Genomic DNA, 19,957 nt, shown 5'->3' with positions numbered 1-19,957 from the left:
CTGGTTTTTACAGAAGAACTCCTATGTGCACATGAGCATAGACAATGACTGCCTGCACTTCGTCAAAGCAAACTAATTAGGTATATTCCAGTGCCTAAGATGCCACCCGTTCCTTCCTGAAATCAATTTCTTATGCACACATTGCCCCAGTGACCTTACTGGTTTAGCAATGAGCAGCATCTTGGAATGGATATGCTTCTGCCTTCTGCCTTGATGTTCCTTACCAACACCGAGTAGGAAGGTGTATCATAACAGTACTTCCAAGATTGGAATGTGGACAATAGAATTTCTGCTAATGCACTCTTGAAATGAACACTTCAACAACAAAATTCCAGAGAAAACTCACAGTTTCATTAAGCACTGACTTTGGTTTGTGTTTAAGCAACATTCACTCACTCCAAAGGTTGTCCAATCAGTAGTTATGTGTTAGCTAAGTCTCCAATTAATTAATATGAAAAGCAATAAAATAACACGATACACTTCTAGTTATACTGAGATTGTTTCAATATGACAGTTTCTCTTCTATTTATATTAATATTGTTTATAGGAATAATGGTGTCATTTTTGTCTGTCAGACACCAGAAAAAATCATGTGATTTAGGTGTGTATCAATGAAATAACTTAGAAGTTAGAACTCAAAATGATTGGTGAATCTTCTATGGGTAAGATTGAAAATGTATCACAACTTTAAAAGGCAGATTGCTACACAATGGAATTTCTTTACTTAAAAATGTAGATAGAAGCTTAAATTTTCAATTTGGCTTCATAATAAGATTTGCTGGTCTGCAAAAATGGATCTAAGTGGCTGTTTTTCTTTGTTAAATAGGTGCTCCAGGGAATAAAAGAGTTATTATTTTTGTGGATGATCTTAACATGCCCAAATTGGACCGTTATGGATCTCAGCCGCCTATTGAGCTGCTTCGACAGTATCAAGACTTTGGTGGATTCTATGACAGAGAAAAGCTCTTTTGGAAAGAAATTCAGGTGATACAAACAACAAACTTAATTTTTGACAAGTGATATTACAATAATTGAATTGAATTGACTTTATTTTTTATATCCTTCACATACATAAATGTGCAATGCGCAATTTATTGTAATTCGTAATAAATAGTATTACAATTTGTAATAATTGTTATATTGACTGTACAAAAGGACAGTCAATATAGCATAGAAATACAATTATATCAGTGTGAATTAATCAGTCTGATGACTTGGTGGAAGAAACTGTCCCAGAGCCTGTTGGTCCTGACTTTAATGCTACGGTACCATTTCCCAGAATGCAGCAGCTGGAACAGTTTGTAGATGGGGTGACTTGGGTCCCCAGTGATCCTTCGGGCCCTTTTTACACACCTGTCTTTGTAAATGTCATGAATAGTGGGAAGTTCACATCTACAGATGTGCTGGGCTGTCCACATCACTCTCTGCAGAGTCCTGCAATTGAGTGAAGTACGGTTCGCATACCAAGCAGTGATGCAGCCAGTTAGGATGCACTCAGTTGTGCCCCTGTCAAAAGTCTTTAGGATTTGGGGACTCATGTCAAATTTCTTCAGGTGTCTGAGGTGAAAGAGGCTCTGTTGTGCTTTTTCACCACATTGCTGGTATGTACAGGCCACATGAGATCCTCGGTGACGTGTATGCTGAGGATCTTAAAGCTGTTCACCCTCTCAACTCCAGGTCCATTGATGTCAATAAGGTTTAGCCCGTCTCCATTTCTCCTGTAGTCCACAACTAGCTCCTTTGTTTTTGCAACATTAAGGGAGAGATTGTTTTTTTGACACCACTGTTTCAGGGTAGTGACTTCTTCTCTGTAAACTGCCTTGTTATTATTTGAGATAAGGCCAATCAATGTAGTATTGTCAGCAAATTTAATTACTTGATTGAAGCTGTGGGTGGTGACACAGTCACAGGTATACAGAGAGTAAAGGAGGGGCTCCTGTATATGTCAAAATAATTGATTTGCTTAGTATAGGTTTCATGGGCATAAACTTGCACTTTTATTTTTAGTAATTAATAATGATGCCTTGGAATGTAAGCATGACAGTCATTCATGACTATTCAGTCCTCTAATTCTGTTATTTCCAGTGAATTAGGTTGAGATTCCACTTGCCTGACATATTTTTGTGCCCCTTAATACCATAGATTAAAGAAAAAAAGTATTTTTCTCAAATTTGATACTTTTAAACATGAAAAGTGATTCCTGACTTCTTACCTGATTTTCCCAAAGTTAATTTTAATGTGAAGAAGCTAAGATTTCCCGGAGAAAGATTTTAAATTTATTTTTATTAGTAAATAATGTTAATTAATTAACATCACATTAAGGCTTTTTATATTATTTCTGGCCAATGGAAATTAAATATAAAAAGGCAAATGAGAGAAAAGCAGGAAAAAGGCAATTAAATTTAATAAATTATATTGTGTACAATGTAAATAATTACATTTCTAACATACTTACTTGAACTGAAAAGCCAAGAGGGAACATGACCTTACAACCATACGTTTGTGCAGTTCACCATAAAAATAGCATTGGTAGAAAACATGATTAAGGATGTATCTGCATTTCCTGAGACAGCAACAAATTGAATGTTATCAAGAAAAGGCTCTGGAACAAGTGGACACATTGTACCTCAGCATACCTCTCACTTCAACTTACATGGGTGGTTCAGAATCACTCCAGCCAGAATGGTTTTCAGCACATGTACCCTCAGCATCAGTATCCTGTCTCCTTATCCTCTATCTTTTACCATTGCCCCTTTCAGTGAATAGGTTTGTGTCTACTTTCACCCCAACATTTATTTATTTTATTTAGGGATACAGCATGGAATAGGCCCTTCCAACCTTTGAGCTGCAAATACCAGCAACCCCTGAAACCTTGATTTAACTATAACTATTGTACAATTTGCAAATGACCAATTAGCCTACTTGGTTGTTCTTTGGACTGTGGAAGGAAACTGGAAGACCTGGAGAAAACCCATGCATTCCATGGTGAGGATGTCGAGAGACTCCTTGCAGAGGACATCATGATTGAACTCCGAGCTCTGACACCCCAAGCTGTAATAGCATCGCACTAACTGCTACGCTACTGTGTCACCCGATTCCCTCCCAGCCATAATTTCAGTGATCTCCTAACCCTATCGCTAGTAATTCTGCTTGTCAATATGTCCTCTCTACCACAGCAATAATCTTACCCATCAGATGTTCTACTCTCTCTGGGGGAAAAAATTCCATTCCTCCTATAATTTTCCATTTGTTTCTGCTCTTTCATTTCTCTCACCCACTCCTCTAATTGGTGTTTCTGTTCACACATTTGATTTTCAGTTTTGTTTCATCCTGAAGCTCCTAATTGAAGTCTCCATTTGCACTTATTCCCTCCCAGTCTTTAGATGCTGTTCTGTCTCTTCTTCCTCCTCTCAGTTTCTTTCCTTTCATCCACTCACAATTGCTTTCCATGACCTAATATGCTGAAAAGCATGTAATTTCTCTTCCCCTTGCCTTGCTAACTGGAACAGCATACATGTCTTGAGTTGTGTTAGCAACTATTTAAAAGTTGTGTTTACTCTTGATTGTATAGTGATGTAGTGTTTGATGAAATATTAAAAACTTGGAAGAAGCCTCTTATTCTAATGTGACTTGGGTCATCTCATTGCATTTGGAGGATCACAAATTAAATAACGTAGAATCTCCAGTTACAAGCAAGGGCATTCTAGTGTGTGTAGCCAGGTTGAGATTTCTTAGAGGAAGCTCCTTGACAGTGTCTTATTTCTTGAGTCTGTCAATTTTTTACTCATCATTATGACCAATCAAAATTGACACCATAGGTCTAAAAATGAATGGTGGTGGGCCGACTACTATGAACAATATCAGAACTATATCAAGTTATCTTTTTGGTCTGTTTCTAACTAGATGAACTTTCTAGCTGGGAATATTGGATAGAAATGATAGAATTGTAGTTTATGTGGAGTATAAGTTATCCATTACATTAGAGTTTCACAACTCTAATGTAATGGACCATTTAGCACACTACTACAATAATTTTGTAGTGTTTACCCTCTGCATGCCCTGCTCAATTTACTTCATTTCATCATATCAATATATCTTTCATTCCTTTTGTCATTTAGCTGGCCCTTTAATGAATCTTATTTTCATGGACATTCACATATTTCCAAATAATAACCACTATCTGGAGAAAGAAGATACTTCTGAATTCCTTATTTGATTTATGACTGCCTAAAGTTTACATGGCATGTAGTGGACTCCTCCACAAATGGAAGCATTTTCTTTGTCTCATTAAATTCTATCATGTTATGAAAGCTTTCCTTAATTTACTCACAATTTTATATTAGGATGTTACAGTAGCTGCTGCCTGTGCCCCTCCTGGTGGTGGACGAAATCCGGTGACACCTCGTTTTATAAGACATTTTAGTATGTTGTGCCTTCCAAACCCATCAGAGCATAGCTTGAAACAGATTTTTCAGGTGAGTAATTAATTTTTCTAAAAGATGTGAACAAATCTTATAAATTTTGCATAATCTGAGATTTCATTGTCAGAAAGGAGACTGAAAAAACATGGACCTATTCTCACAGCTGTAAAACAGACTCAGGTGAACAATATGTTAGCATTAATATTCAAACGTGGGGGATCTGTTACAAGAATGTTTTTGGGTGAAGGACCAGCTTTTAAATACAATAATCACAGTGGGTGAAGGAAAGCCTTCCAATGAGTTCAGATCCCACATGAATCACATGACCTTGGTTTCTCATTCTTATGGGGTTTATTTATTTATATTAATATGCATGTAATTTGTGTGGAAATGATCTACTGTATATTTTTAATATTCTAAATATATTTATGAATTTACTGTTTAAAATCATTTTTATACAGGCTATTTTGAATGGATTTCTGGCTGAATTTACTGAGGCGGTGAAACACTGTTCCATTAGTATTGTGGAAGCAGCTGTTGAGATCTACCAACGAATGAGTGTTGACCTACTGCCTACACCTGCCAAGTCTCATTATGTTTTTAATCTTAGAGACTTATCTAAATGCGTACAAGGTAGGATGCTTTGGTTTGTGCTTGGTTACTATTTCTTTCAATCCTATTGATGTGCTTTCAAACATCTGTATTAAATATTCTGCAATTTTAGAGCTACTTCCTCCCATTCTAATGAACACATGTCATTCCATTGGTAAGTGTGATCATCTTGTAGCTTTGCATTGGTTTTGTAAATAAAAAATAGATTTTCAAGGACTGTCTCTATGTTACCTCTCTTAGTATTAAGCACATTCACCACATGAAACTCATCTGTTGAAATTTGTTTTATAGTTATACATCAATTGCAGTGTTCAGTCAGGACTGAGGGGAAAATGGTCAAAGAAATAATATATACCTTTGAAATTCTGTATGGGGGAGCAGAAAACTGTTGGATGTACCTCAAATGAAACACAATGAAGTTATGAGCAACATACATGACAACTAAAACAAGAGATAACATTCTATGAAAGGTTGGCTGGAATAGAAAAACTGATATTAGAAAGGTTGCATTAGAGAAAAGGAGTGATGGTAAACACAAGGGGAATGAGCTTTTAATTAGCACATTTTTTGTCTTCAGTGTTGTCCAGAAGTATAAGTGATATAAACGTAGGTGGAGGGTTGGCCATGTTGAAGAAGCAGGGAGCCTGCAGAGGACTTGGACAAATTAGGATAATTGGTAAATAAGCAAGAGATGAACTACACATAGAGAAATGTATGTTCATGCACTTTGATACAAGGAATAAAGATGTACGCTATTTTCTAAAAGTGGAGGAAATTCAGAAATCAATGGTGCAAAAGGACTTGTGATTTCTTAGTGTGTCGTCACTACCTCCTCCCATAGTTGCTGTCTGGCCTGTTGAGTTCTGCCAGCATTTTGTGTTTTTATGTGATTTCTTATGCAGGATTCACCAAAGGTTAATTTACAAGTTGAGCTGGTATTAAGGAAGGCAATTCTAATGTTACCATTCATTTCAAGAGGACTAGAATATAAAAGCAAGGATGTAATTCAGAGGCTTTATAAGGCATTGGTCAGGCCACACTTGGAGTATTGTGAACAGTTTTGGGCCTCTATCTAAGAAAGAATGTGCTGACATTGGTGAGGGTCCAGAAGAGGTTCACAAGAATGATTCCGGAAATGAAAGGGTTAACACATGAAGAATATTTGATGGTTCTGAGACTGTACTCATGGGTGTTTAGAAAAATGAGGGGTGATCTCATTGAAACCTATTGAATATTGAAAAGCCTAAATAAAGTGAAGTGGAGGTGAAGAGGATGTTTCCAATAATGGAAGAGTCTAGGACCAAATGGTACAGACTAACAATACAAGAATGGAAGAATCTTTGTCATTTTAAAAGTCATGGAGATTAAGATTCTATCAGTTATCTAATGTTCGTGTTTGTGTTTTTGTGCATATCTATACATGTGATGATCAATCATTCCAAACTATGACTTTCCCTTTCAAAGTTTTATCCTATATAGTTCCATCATTTTCTTCTTTGACTACAGATTGCTGGTAATTAAATTTTCTTGCAAATACTACATTTATTTGTTTTATTGTTTAGGAATTCTTCAATGTAATCCTGGTACAGTGAGAACTGAAGAACAAATTTTCCGACTTTTTTGCCATGAATGTCTACGTGTTTTCCATGACCGTCTTATCAACAGTGAAGACAAACATTACTTTAATAACATGCTGTGTGAAATGGCTAGTAAGGAATTCCAACATACTCAAAAATTCAGAACGTCACAAATTTTATGTTATAGAAACAGCTATTCGATTTAACCATATTCTGGAATTCATTTTATAATTTGCAATAGTATTCATGAGAATAGAAGCTGTTTTTCTCGCAATCTGAGCATATAGCTTTATGAAATAGACTGGACACCACATTTAATGTTAAATAAGCTTTAATTACAAGTGGATACTAACAAACTTGCAGTATAACGAAATAAATGGCAACTTGTAGGTTATGGGCATGTTCAAGATTGTACATATGGTTAGAAAAACTGAAGCCATGTGATCCTATAGAATTAATGGATTAAATTTAGAGATTCCACAAGTCATTAATAAAGGGTGACATTGCCATAAAATGCAAACAATGCATTTCTAGAGGTCGAGAATAGGAAATTAGAGGTTATGTAAATTAGGGTGTAATTGGGTTACTCTGCACAGTTCTGATTTTTATTTTATAAAAAGACTAGAGGCATCACCAAAAGTACAATAAAAAATACAGGTTCAGTGGGAGAACAGAAAGGTTATAACTATAACTGTTGAAATATTGGCACACTTCTTTGCAGAAGAGAATGTTGAAGGATAATATAAAAGATGTTTTAAATTTTTGAAGGAGCTTCCAGGTAGACAAAAAGACAATGTGTAAAGAGTCCAAAATAATTATTAATAAATTCAAAAGGAATTAGAAAAATTCTTATTTTTGTTCAGAGACTGGATGGAATTAAAAATACTCCATCTCTGGATGGAATAGAGAGTTGATTAGATGAGTAAAATGTAGTATTTGAGGTAAATAAGCTTTTACAGAACATAAACATTGGCTGGTCTGACTGACTTGTTTCAATGCAATGAATTCTATACAGTTACTTCAAAATTATGTTCCCTATTGCAGAAGTTAAACCAAAGGAATCACAGTAAAGTTGCTTTTGATTTTAATGGAAGGTTAACGCTTAAGAAAAAAATAATACAATGTAAATATACTTAGTAACATTAACTAAATAAATATAAGGAGATGTTTGGGCCTAGAAATAGTTAAGTGTACAAAAACTTATGTTCATATGGCACTGCAAGAAATAATTGAGGAAGCAAACACCCTAGATTTTTGTTCAGGGCATACAATATCAACATGTAATAGGTGTTGGAAGTACTCAGCAAGTCATAGATATACTGTGCAAGAACTGTTAGATTCAGACATGATTTTTTATCAAAATTGGGAATATTGCATTAGAAGTGCAGGAATTATCAGATGAGCTGAAAGTTCTTGTCAATATCTTAACTTTTATGTCAAGTTGCTTCTAACTTTAACTTTCAAACAACTACTTGTGACATGATAAAATATGGTTTCATCAGTAAAAATATTTTGTGACGATACATTAAATATTTTATTTTTTACTGTATTTTCATTTTCATAAAGATAATTTTTTTCTTTTAAAGACAAACACTTTGCAGTTAATCTGGAACCAAATTATTTTACTTCCAAACCAATTATTTTTGGAGATTTCTTGAAGGTAAAATATACATTTGTCATTATATTTATAAAATGTATTTTACTGATTAATTTCTTGACACAAAATGATGGTGGGATGTTATTAATGTACAGGCACTGGTGTATTGTTGAAGCTTTCTAATTAATCTAATAAACAAAGATCAATTTTTTGTTTATCCTCTCCATACTACTGCATTTTCCATTCATGTATTTATCAAATTTTCTTTCAATTCTGCATCCACTAACTTTCATGTGTTGCTTTCTATACCATAGCATCTAATTTAGACTGTAAAAATTTTCATCACTTCTGGATCTGTCAACATACACCTTCAATTTTTACTCCTTGTTTCCTTGTCCTTCTGCATCTGGAAAGATTTTCTCCCTATTTACTCTATCAAAACTATCCCTGATCTTTAAATGCCTCCAATAAATTTTCTCTGTCATTTCATATAATATAAATAATACTTAATTTTTCTCCCATCTTTTTGGGCAACTAAAAACTCTTATCCCTGGTCCATTCTGGTAAATTTCTTCCCTACCCTCTCTGAAACTTCAGCATCCTTAGAAAAAGCTAATATGCTGAAATTAATCATAATGCCCCCAAGCTGATGGTTGACCATTATTTTATAAAGTTTTAATTTAATTGCCTGTTCTTTAAACTATTTTGTTGTTAATAAGGGCAAATATCCTGTAGCAACACCCACAAAATGCTGGAGGAACTAAATATATACAATATGGGCTTTTTATGGCTTTCTCAACATATGAAAAATCTGAATAAAGATATCCCAGGTGTTCCTGTCTAGATATTAATTCATATTGTCTCTACTCACACTTCTCCATTATCTTCATTTTACGTAGCCCGTATCAAATTTCATCTGTCATTTTACCTGTTGCAATCCTCTTCATTTCTGAGGTTTATAACATCAGCAAGCTTTTAAATTATTCCATGTTAATGCAAGCCTAGATCATTAATATGTAATGGAAAAAGCTTTCCATATGCCATTGTAATGCTTCATGTGTACTCTTAGCAACTAAAAATAGGTGCTTGTGAAAAAGTTTAATTAGAAATACACCATACTGAAAAAAAGGTTCTGTGGTCTAATAGATACACTCCAACCATCAAACACCTACTTACACTAATCCTACTTCAATCGTACTTTTTATTCTTCCCACATTCTTCAGATTCTCTCTGGAACTGTCCACTGTCCCTGTAGGCTTCAGGGCAGCCATCATCATCCCACTGCCCAAGTGGGTGACAGGAACCTGCTTCAGTGACAATTAACCAGTGGTACTGACCTCAACAATTATGAAATCCTTTGAGTGGCTAATTATGGATCACATTAAATCCCATCTTTCTGCTACATTGGACCCTTTCCAATTTGCTTATCACTCAGGTAGTCCACTGATAATGCATAATCCCTGAACTTCACTCCGTCTTGTCCCACCTGGAAAATGGTGTCTCATACATAGGATGCTGTTCATCGACTTCTGCTTGGTGTCTAATATGGTCATCCCTCAGAGGCAGTAGATAAATTGTCCTCTTTAGTCTCAATGCTATTCTCTGTAACTGTACTTCTTGATAGAAAGGGCACAGTGAATCCATGTTGGCAGAACATCTCTAGCTTCATTACACTAAGCACTGGCGCTCCCTCCTGCTGTTCACGCTGCTCTCATATGACTGCATTGCTAGATCCAGTTCAAACCACATCATCAACAACAGTGATAAAACACCATACAGAGAGGAGGTAGAGAGCTGGTAGGGATGGTGTGAGCACAACAACTTGAGATTGAACATGGACAAGACCAAAGAGATGATTGTGGACTTTAGGAAGGTGCATGGAAGGACCACTCCTCACTGCATATAAATGTTTCCTCCGTGGACAGAGTTATGAGCACCAAGTTTCTAGGAGAGTACATAATAAATGATCTTACCTGCCCCCTCAATACCACCTCTTTAGTCGAGAAAGCACAGCAGCGTATCCATTTCCTGAGGAAATTGGGACGGTTGAGGCTCCATCCCCTCCCCACCCCCACTACCATTCTATCATTTTTACAGAAGCACCATTGAGAATGTCCTGGCCAGCTGCATCACTGTCTGTATATGAGAATTGCAAGGTACTTGACTGCAAGTTGCTACAAAGGTTTGCATGGAGTGCTGAGAGGATCATCAGATCTCTCTTCCACCCATCAGAGATATTTATCAAATGCTGTATACATAGGGCCCTTATCATTGTCAATGTTCCTTCCCATCTGTCCCACAATGTCTTTGATCACCCTACCTTAAGGCAGGAGGTGTCATAGCATTAGGACAGCAACTGTTAGGAAGGGTGACAGCTTCCTTCCCCAGCCCTTAAGACTGTTAAGCTCCCTGCCACCACCCAGGTCCTATCATGCATGAAACGTTGGTTGAATTATGCTGTTTGCTTCTTAACTTGTGTTGTAAATGCACCTTATTATTTGTTACTTTATTTGTGATAATATTACTTTATCTATTGTGTGTGTAAGCTATATGTACAGTGTTGTGCGCCTTGGTCCAGAGAACATTATTTCATTTGGCAGTATACATGTGTTTGGTTGAATGACAATAAACTGAAATTGAACTTGAACATTGCCATCTATTCCCTCAGATTCTACCACTCAGTTACATGTTAGAGACTATTTAACAGTTGTTAACCCACATACCTTTGTGAGAGAAAGCCGAAGTACCTGGACAGCCTTCTTTCAGTCAATGGAAGACTGTGTAAGCTCCAGATGGACAGGTCCAGAAATCAGGATTACACCTGAGTCTCTGGTTCTACTCTGTTGTCACTCAGCTGTCCAAAATGTTGTGTGAGTAACCAAAGGCTTCAGGTCAAGTCTACAATGGATTATCTCATCTTCATTCCAAAAGTAGAAAGACATGGTCAAAGGAAAATCCAGGGACAGGAATGGTGACATTCTAAGAATGTTAGCATTAAGGAGGAGATGTTAGGTTCTTGACATTGACTTGTCCATTTAATTCAGTTTATTTATTATTCTGTTTAATGTCAGTAACATTGTTCTCCACAACCTTACTCCAAGTGTATATTATTTCTTATATGCTTTGTCTTCATTGCTCACATTCCATTATACATTTGGTTAAATCAAGTTGGCATTTCAGAGAGGAGCATTGTACTGAATGTGATATTATGAATAATTTGCACAATAAAATTCAGAACTAATCTTTTCAGATTGGAGCAGACAAATCGGACCGGCTGTATGAAGATCTTAATAACTATGTGAAAGTAAAATCTGTTCTACGGGAATACATGGATGACTATAATATGACAAATTCTAAAGAGATGAAACTTGTTTTCTTCCAAGATGCTGTAGAACATGTTTCTAGGTATTGTATATAGTTTAGCATTTGCTGGTTATTTTTAATATACATGTAAATACACATAATTTGTAAATGCCACCTACCCCTGCCTAAGCAGAATATATGGTCAGTGCAGTTAGTCAAAGACACCAAAATCTGGAGTGCTGTGGATTCAGCAGCTTGATTGCTGTTTCAGCAAACCTTCAGAAACACCCAGAGAATGCTGGATGAGCTCAGCAAGTCAGAAAACATCTATGGAAATGAATAAACAGTTGATGTTTTGGGCTGAGACCCTCTTTCAGGACTGAAAGGTAAGATGCCAGAATTAAACATGGGTGGGAGTGGGGAAGGATAGCTAGAAGGTGATGGATGAAGCCAGGAAGGTTGGAAAGATAAAGGGCTGGAGAAGGATGGATCTTATAGGAGAAGAGAGCAGATCATAGGAGAAAGGGAAAGAGTAGGGAACCCGGGGGAGATGATAGGTAGGTAATAAGAGATAAAAGGCTAGGGTGGGTAACAGAGGAAGAGGGGAGGGGAAGAGAAAATCATTTTTTATCCTGAAGGAGAAATTGATATTCATGCCATTATGTTAGATGCTACTCAGATGGAATGTAAGGTTGGATACTATTCAGATGGACCACCCTGAGAATGGTCTCATCTTGGCACAAGAGGCGGCCATGGACCGACATGGCACAACAGGAATGGGAAATGGAATTCAAATGATTGGCCACAGGGAAGTTCCGTTTATTTGGCAGATAGAGTGGAGTTGTTGGACGAAGCAGTCCCCCAAGTTATGACGGGTCTCACCAATGTAGAGAAGGCTGCATCAAGAGCGCTGGACACAGTAGACAACCCCAGCATTCACAGGTAATGTGTTGCCTCACCTGGAAGGACTGTTTGGAGCCCTGAATAGAATTGAGGGAGGAGGTGAATGGGTAGGTGTAGCACTTAGACCGCTTCTTGCAGGGATAGATGCCAGGTGGGAGATTAGTGGGAAGGGATGAATGGACAAAGGAATCATGGAGGGAGAGATCCCAGCAGAAAGCAGAGAGAGGTGGGGGTGGTGTAAAGATATGTTTAGTGAAAGGAGCACTTTGGAGGTGATGGAAGCTGTGGAGGCTGATGTGTTGGATCCAGAGGCTGAATTTATCAAACCTTCATTTATCAATGATGAATGCATCCTCTAATTGCCCTACCTACAGCAGTTGTTTACAAGTGTTTATGGAACATCTTAGGCTAGGTTATCCCAGAATATTTAGCAGGAAATTATTTGTCAGGATCAACAGAATGTTGAAATCATAAAAAAGTTATTATATAATTTCAGTTTGTTTTCTTATGGCATTCTATATCATTGTTAGGAAAAGCATATATTAACTAAAGCAACTGGCAAAAGTTTTTTAAATTAACTGCTATTTTTAAAGTAGGTAGAGCACTTGAAGTTGTTAAACAGGTAGAGGAATTCATGAGGAGTTTGAGCATAAGAAGATAGTGATAGGCTAATTTAAATCTTTTGCCTTGAGAGGGGAAAGATTTAAGATGAATTTGATGGGAACTTTTTCACACCAAGCTACCAAATGAAATGGTAGGTTACAATTATGATAATTAAAAGACACTTGGTCAGAAGAATAGATAGCAAAGGTTTATAGAGATATAGGCTATATGCAGGCAAGTGAGATTAATTTAGTTAATTGGGCAAAGACCATGTTTTCTATATTGTATATCTCTGTGTCTCTGTGCCTGTATAATTTAATTAAAAGTAATGGAGAAAGAAAGCTTAACCATGTTAAAGTCCAAAACAATTGGAAGGTTAATTTTGATAGCATTAAGCAGAACTTGAAAAGTTGATTGGAAGAAACTGTTAGCAGGTAAAGGGATATCTGCCAAGTGAGAGGTTTTTAAAACTGAAGAAGAGAGAGTCAGGGTCAACACATTCTTATTGGAGTGAAAGGTAAAGCTGGCAAGATTAGAGAACCCTGGGTATTTTGAAGCTTTGCTCAGGTAAAAGGAGACGTATGTCAGGTATAGGCAGCTGGATCAAGTGAATCACTTGAGGGAATTAAGAACACACTTAAGTAGGAAAACAAGAAGGCAAAAAATGGACATGAGATATCCTTAGCAATTAAGTATTAGATATATCCTGAGATATGAAATATACTGACATCATGAAAAAGGAGGTGCTGGCTGTGTTGAGGTGTTTAAATGTGGAAAAATCTTCTCATTCTGATCAGGTGTATCCTAAAACATTGTAGAAACTGAAAGAAGAAATTGTAGCAGCTTTTCCAGAGAATTTTGGGTTATTTCTTACCCATAGGTGAGACTGGAGATTGGCTAATGTTACACCTTTATTTAAGATGGGCTGCATGGTCAACCCTGGGAACCTGGGCAAGTGAGCCTAACAACAGTGCTGGGAAAGTTTCTGGAGGAGATACTGTGAGACAGGACCAATCTACATTTTAAAGTTAAAGACTCAGTATGGGTAAACAACATGACTGTGCATGGGAAACAGGTCTCACAAATTTAACTGTAATTTTTGAAATGTCCAATAGGCTTGATGAGAACAAGCTGGTGGGTGTTGTTTACAGGGACTTTTGAATGAACAAGGCTTTTGAATGAAGTCCTACTTGGTAGACTGTTCTGAAAGATTAGATCACATGAGATGAAAGGCAAACTATCTAATTGGGTACAAAATTGACTTGGTGGAAAGAGATGGAGAATGATAGAGTTGACTTTTAGATTGGAGTGATATGCTGCAGCAATCGGTACTAGGTCCATTGTTGGCTGTCTAAATTACCAATTTGATGGAGAAACGTAGGTGACATGATTAGTAAGTTTGCAAATGACACCAAGATTCGAGGAGTTGTGAACAGTGAGAAAGTTCCCTAAGGTTACAAAAGGACCTATATCAACTGGGAAAGTGGGCCAAGGAATGGCAAATGGAAATTAACTCTGCCAAGTATGGCAGTTAAAACCAGGGTGAGATATACATAGTGAGTAACAACGCCAAGTGGAGTTTTATATAACACAGTGACCTAAGGGTACAAATGCATAGGTCTCTAAAGTGGCAACACAGGTAGATTAGGTCATGAAGAAGACATATGGCAAGCTTGCCTTCATCAGACAAGAGTGGTGACATCATCTTACAGATATACAGGACAGTGTGACTGTACCTGAAATATTGTGCAGTTCTGGTCACCATATTATGGGAAGGATGTTGTTAAGCTATAGAGGGTCCAGAAAAAAATTTACAATGATATTGCTAGGACAGAAGAGCTCGAGTTATCAGGAGAAACTTAATAGGCTGGAGTGAGGGAGGCTGGAGGTTGATGTCATGGAGGCGTATAAAATCATGAGCAGGTACAGATAAGATGGATCATCATAGTCCTTTCCCATGTATGAAACTCTAAAACTAGCGAGCCTGGATTTAAAGTGAGAGGAGAGGAATTAAACAGAGAGCCAGAGAAGCAGGCTTTTCACACAAACAATGTAAGATATATGGAGCGAGCTTTCAGAGGAAGTGCGGAGGTGGGTACAATAACAACATTTGGACAGGTATATGGATAGGAGAGGCTTGGAGGGATATAGGACAACTGCAGGCAAAGGGCATGAATTCAAGAAGACACTTTGGTTGGCATTGAGGAATTGTACCAAAGGGGATGTTTCTGTTCTGTATAATAACTCTTATTTTAAATAGTTTTCATTAGAAGCATTTTTTTTCTCATTGTTATTTTTCAATGGAATGTGGTTTACATAAAATGAATTTAAGCATCTTCCATTGTTTAGCTGCATTATCAAATACTAAGGTACAAAGCAAATTGTTAAAAGTGTTTAAAACATTTGTTTGACATTAATATTTGATCATTAGAACTCCATCTAAGACGTTTCCATTACGGCCCTACAGAATTGCTCGCATGATTCGCCAAGAACGAGGAAATGCACTTCTGGTTGGTGTTGGGGGCACAGGCAAACAGTCTCTCACGCGATTGGCTGCTCATATCTGTAATTACAAATGCTTTCAAATTGAGCTCAGCCGTGGATATAACTATGATTCATTCCATGAGGATCTTCGGTCTCTTTATAAATTGGCTGGTGTTGAAGATAAAGATACAGTTTTTCTCTTTACTGACACACAGGTATGACTTTCAAAAGATCAGTAACCTTGCTTTAGTAATTTGTACAATTTAAATGTATGCTATAAATCTTGTTTCATCCTTGTTTCAGTCTGAAAACTTATGTTGTTAAGGAAAAAAAATGGGAACAATGAGTGTTCATTGTCATTGGATGCTATCTCTGGGCTCTATTATGCATTAATATCTCATACAGGGAAAATCAGGAGGATGTCTCAATAGATGTTACTGTAAAACAGTGCAAAAGGCCTGTCCAGATAAGGGTCTTGACACAAAATGTTGAAATAACAAATTCCAGACTAAACTTGAATCAATGAAGGATACTTGACAGCTGTGGCTGGGCTTGAATGTTATCAAGAATGGGCTTGAAAGTGAAATCAAGTGACACCAATGACAATAGGGCTTTGCTTCCAGATGAGCTCAATGCCTTCTATGGTTGCTTTGATTATCAAACCATAGAGGAACTCTCATGAACTCCCACAGCATCTGATAATCCTGTGATTTCAGTCTCTGAGGTTAACATGAGAGCATTCTTTAGGAGTTGGCCCAGGTGGGGTACCTCCCTGAGCACTAAAGACCTGTGTTGATCAACTGGCTGGAGTGTTTTCTGATATCTTTAACCTTTTACTACGGCGGTTTCAGGTGCCCACCTGCTTCAAGCAGGCCTCAATCATGCCGGTGACTAAGAAGAATGTAGTAACGTGCCTCAATGGCTGTTATCCAATAGCACTTACATCGACAGTGAAGAAGTGTTTTGAGAGTTTGGTGACAAACCACATCAACTTTTGCCTGAGAAATGAGAAATTACCCCTCAACTATCAGGCTCTTGAACCTGTGGGAATAGCTTCATTCAACTTGACTTGCCCCATCACTGAACTGTTCCCACAGCCCATGGACTCATTTTCAAGGACTTTTCCTCTCATGTTCTCAATATTTATTGCTTATTTATTTATTCTCTTTTGTGCTTGCACAATTTGTTGTCTTTTGCATATTGGTTGTTTGTCTGCCCTATTGGATGCAGTCTTCATTGATTCTTTTATGGTTCTTGGATTTACAGAGTACGCCTGCCAGAAAATGAATCTGTGTTGTATATAGTGACATATATTGTATGCACTTTGATAATAAATTGACTTTGAACTTTGAATTTTGAACTTTCAATCAAAGAAGTTGCGTGACAACTGAGTTCCTCTAGCATTTTGTGTCTTGCTTCACATTCCTGAATCTGTAGTCCCTTGTGTCTGCAAAGTCTTACATTCTTTATTTTCAAATGTTAAAGAGGAATTACAGACATTGTAGCACTTCAATTTAAGATTTCCAATTGTCATTATAGAATTAAGTAAGTAAACTTTTGTTGTCACTTACAGCTGTGCAGATCAGCCATTGCTCTGAGCAGGAAATATTTACTTGGCCTGAAGATTGTACAACAATCTGAATGTGTTTTTTTTTTGGTAATATGCATAATATGAATACTTAAAATGAAAATAGAAAAGTCTCATACTGATGATTTTATTTTTTATTTGAAGGGTATAATGAAATACAGAACAACAAACAATCTTTACTTATTGTACACTTTTTCTTGCTGCGTCTAATTCCAGACGCTGGAGTATTTCTGTTACTGCACAACTGTGTACTGTGCAGCTTAGCGGAGCAGTCCTTCCAACATAAAATATGTTGGATATATGTTGTTAAGATATGCCAGTGGATGAATCTGTTTCATAACCATGATTTCCCTTATTAAATTGTTTTCCAACAGATAGTAGTAGAAGAATTTCTAGAAGACATTAATAACATTCTCAACTCAGGAGAGGTCCCAAATTTGTTTGAGAAGGATGAGCTTGAGCAAGTCCTTGCAGCCACACGTCCAAAAGCTAAAGATGCTGGAATACCAGAAGGGAACAGAGATGAAGTAAGGATTAAAATTGCTGATGTTATAGATGTTGTTCGCTTTGTTGATGAGTTTCTGATTATTGGGAAAAGGCATCTTATCTCTTGTGGGAAAGCATTGAATTGCAATGTTTCTAAGTGTTTTGGTGAGAAGAATTAACATGAGTATTATATTTTATCCTGTATTATGAAATACAATGGGAATTGGAAAATTCCTGTAAGTTCATCAATTATTGTTACACCAGGCCCATATAACAATTGTACTATAATTAAGTCCAAGGCCTACTATAATGCAGTCCAACAAACCGGTGTAATTTATAATGGAATGTCTCCATTCGATTCATTCTCTTATTATTAATGGCACCCATAGAATGAAATTCTGTAACCCCTTGCCCAACTCGAGAAGTTTACTAAGCATAGAGACTCATAAGAAATTCAGTTTACTGTTCTCTTTGGTTACTGTTGTCACCACCTTCCCTAGAACCAAACACCCAGCATCATACAACACAGAACTCTTGCCATCTTTGTATTTATCATAATAATTTAATACTTTATTGCTTAACCTCACAGATACAAAGCACCTTTTTAAAGCCAATATAATTTGGTTAATTCAGTTAACTCTTGATGAGATTCTTCTGGGAAGCAATCTCAATATTCATTTCAGAATTAATTAGCACCAAGCAGAGAAAAAAAAGTTTTCACACTTTAAATCTCTACCTTCTTTAATTTATCCCTGATTATAAGAGCTCCGGATAGGTGACTCTGGTCCTACTGTGTGGCTGAAGGGGAACTGATTTTGATAGAGCAGATAAAGAAAATGATTTGTGGTTCTGAATGTTGTTAGGCCTCTTTAGTTCAAGAGGTCCAAAGGAACTAAGTCTTTGACCCCTTTATGTCTGCTTCTAATGTGGAATGTGCATATGTTCAAACCAATCATTCAGCAACTTCTTGCTCCCAGCCAGCGATGGAAGAGGATTATCAGCATCCTGATCTATTATGTGGGAAAATGTTTTGGATTTCACTATATTTGGTTTGTTAGTTTTCTTCTCCTTTTGCACATTTCTGTAATGCTCTCTTTACCTATGGTTTGTTTAAACCTCTTCCTAAGCCAGCAAGGGCCATAATTTGAAGATCAAGCGATGCAAATGATAACGGGGTACAGTGCATATTTCCATCAGCTAGTAACATTAATCTTAGAAAATAAAATACCTACTATATAGCCTTTGCTTCACCCACACAGTGGAAAATAATCAGATGTTTTATATGAATTTGAACACAACTTAAATTAAAATAGTTTATCAAATTGTCATTGAATTTAAACAATTTAATTAACTTAATTTTTCACAAGATATCTGAACTAAATGGGTATTTGCTAATTCATTGTTAAACTGTCATGATAACAAATAACATTAAGATAATGTGAAAATTGCATACATTAAACGGATTGTTTTCTGCCAGGTATTTCAATTTTTCATCAACCGTGTTCGCCAGAAACTGCACATTGTGTTGTGCATGAGTCCTGTTGGTGATGCATTTCGATCTCGATGTCGTATGTTTCCATCTTTGGTTAATTGCTGTACCATTGATTGGTTTGTACAGGTATGCAGAATTAGTAAGTCAGATAAAGCTTGATGGACATGCTCAACATTCATATTTTGGAATTTCATTACTTGAAAGAGATAAATGTTGCCTAGAACATGATGAGTTTACACTTTTTATTTCTATGACACCGTACCTAACTGCAATAAAAACATGGGCATGATCATCGATTGATCAGATAGCTGCCAGCTTGCATAGATTTGTGCCTTATTGAAGATACCAAGTTCTGCCTCAGAACAGCTTTGTCAGCTGGTGAGGTCCCAATTGCAGGATCACTGGCTGTTAGAGCAGTCATCTAAGTAGAATATTTGTCTTTGATATACACAAACAGACATCGTCACCCTAGTACTATAGAAAAAATTATAATTTATTTTTAATATCAAGAATAAATACCAAAATATTTGTGCACAATTGAAATCAATTAAGTGCATTTAAGTCAATTAAAATAAATCTAAAGAGAAAGAAAATTAATTTTCACAGCGGTGGAAAACTTGTGAAAATTTTATTGCGTAATTTTTTAAACTTCATGAAGAGTTTACCAGCACAGGACTGGTTTCCGAAGAATGGCACTTAAGAAAGGAAAATGCTGGATTTTAACCCGTGCTCTCTGCCTACACACGTGTTATTTGTAATATGAATCATTTACAATGATTGTTCCTTTACTACTATCATCTCTTAAAGGATTGTTTCATATGACTAACTGCTTCTACATTAGTGCTTCACTGTGGAGTCTGAATTAGTATAATGCTTTTGGTTCTCTAGTCT

General features: G+C 36.6%; 1 protein-coding gene across 1 annotated transcript in view; it reads left to right on the top strand.

Annotated features, from left to right (window-relative positions):
• dnah6 (dynein, axonemal, heavy chain 6) overlaps nt 1-19,957 on the top strand; it is a 351,317-nt gene that overhangs the window by 187,136 nt on the left and 144,224 nt on the right. Inside the window, exons 40-48 of the mRNA XM_059974878.1 lie at nt 827-984; nt 4,344-4,475; nt 4,883-5,054; nt 6,596-6,742; nt 8,197-8,270; nt 11,458-11,612; nt 15,484-15,715; nt 17,463-17,615; nt 19,052-19,192. Coding sequence (XP_059830861.1) covers nt 827-984; nt 4,344-4,475; nt 4,883-5,054; nt 6,596-6,742; nt 8,197-8,270; nt 11,458-11,612; nt 15,484-15,715; nt 17,463-17,615; nt 19,052-19,192 — 1,364 coding nt within the window. The remainder of the gene's footprint in view (nt 1-826; nt 985-4,343; nt 4,476-4,882; nt 5,055-6,595; nt 6,743-8,196; nt 8,271-11,457; nt 11,613-15,483; nt 15,716-17,462; nt 17,616-19,051; nt 19,193-19,957) is intronic.

This window comes from Hypanus sabinus, chromosome 7, assembly GCF_030144855.1.
Source record: "Hypanus sabinus isolate sHypSab1 chromosome 7, sHypSab1.hap1, whole genome shotgun sequence".
In the NCBI taxonomy this organism is placed as follows: Eukaryota; Metazoa; Chordata; class Chondrichthyes; order Myliobatiformes; family Dasyatidae; genus Hypanus; species Hypanus sabinus.
The sequence above is the reverse complement of the archived record's forward strand: the minus strand, read 5'-3'. Positions and strand labels throughout refer to the sequence as shown.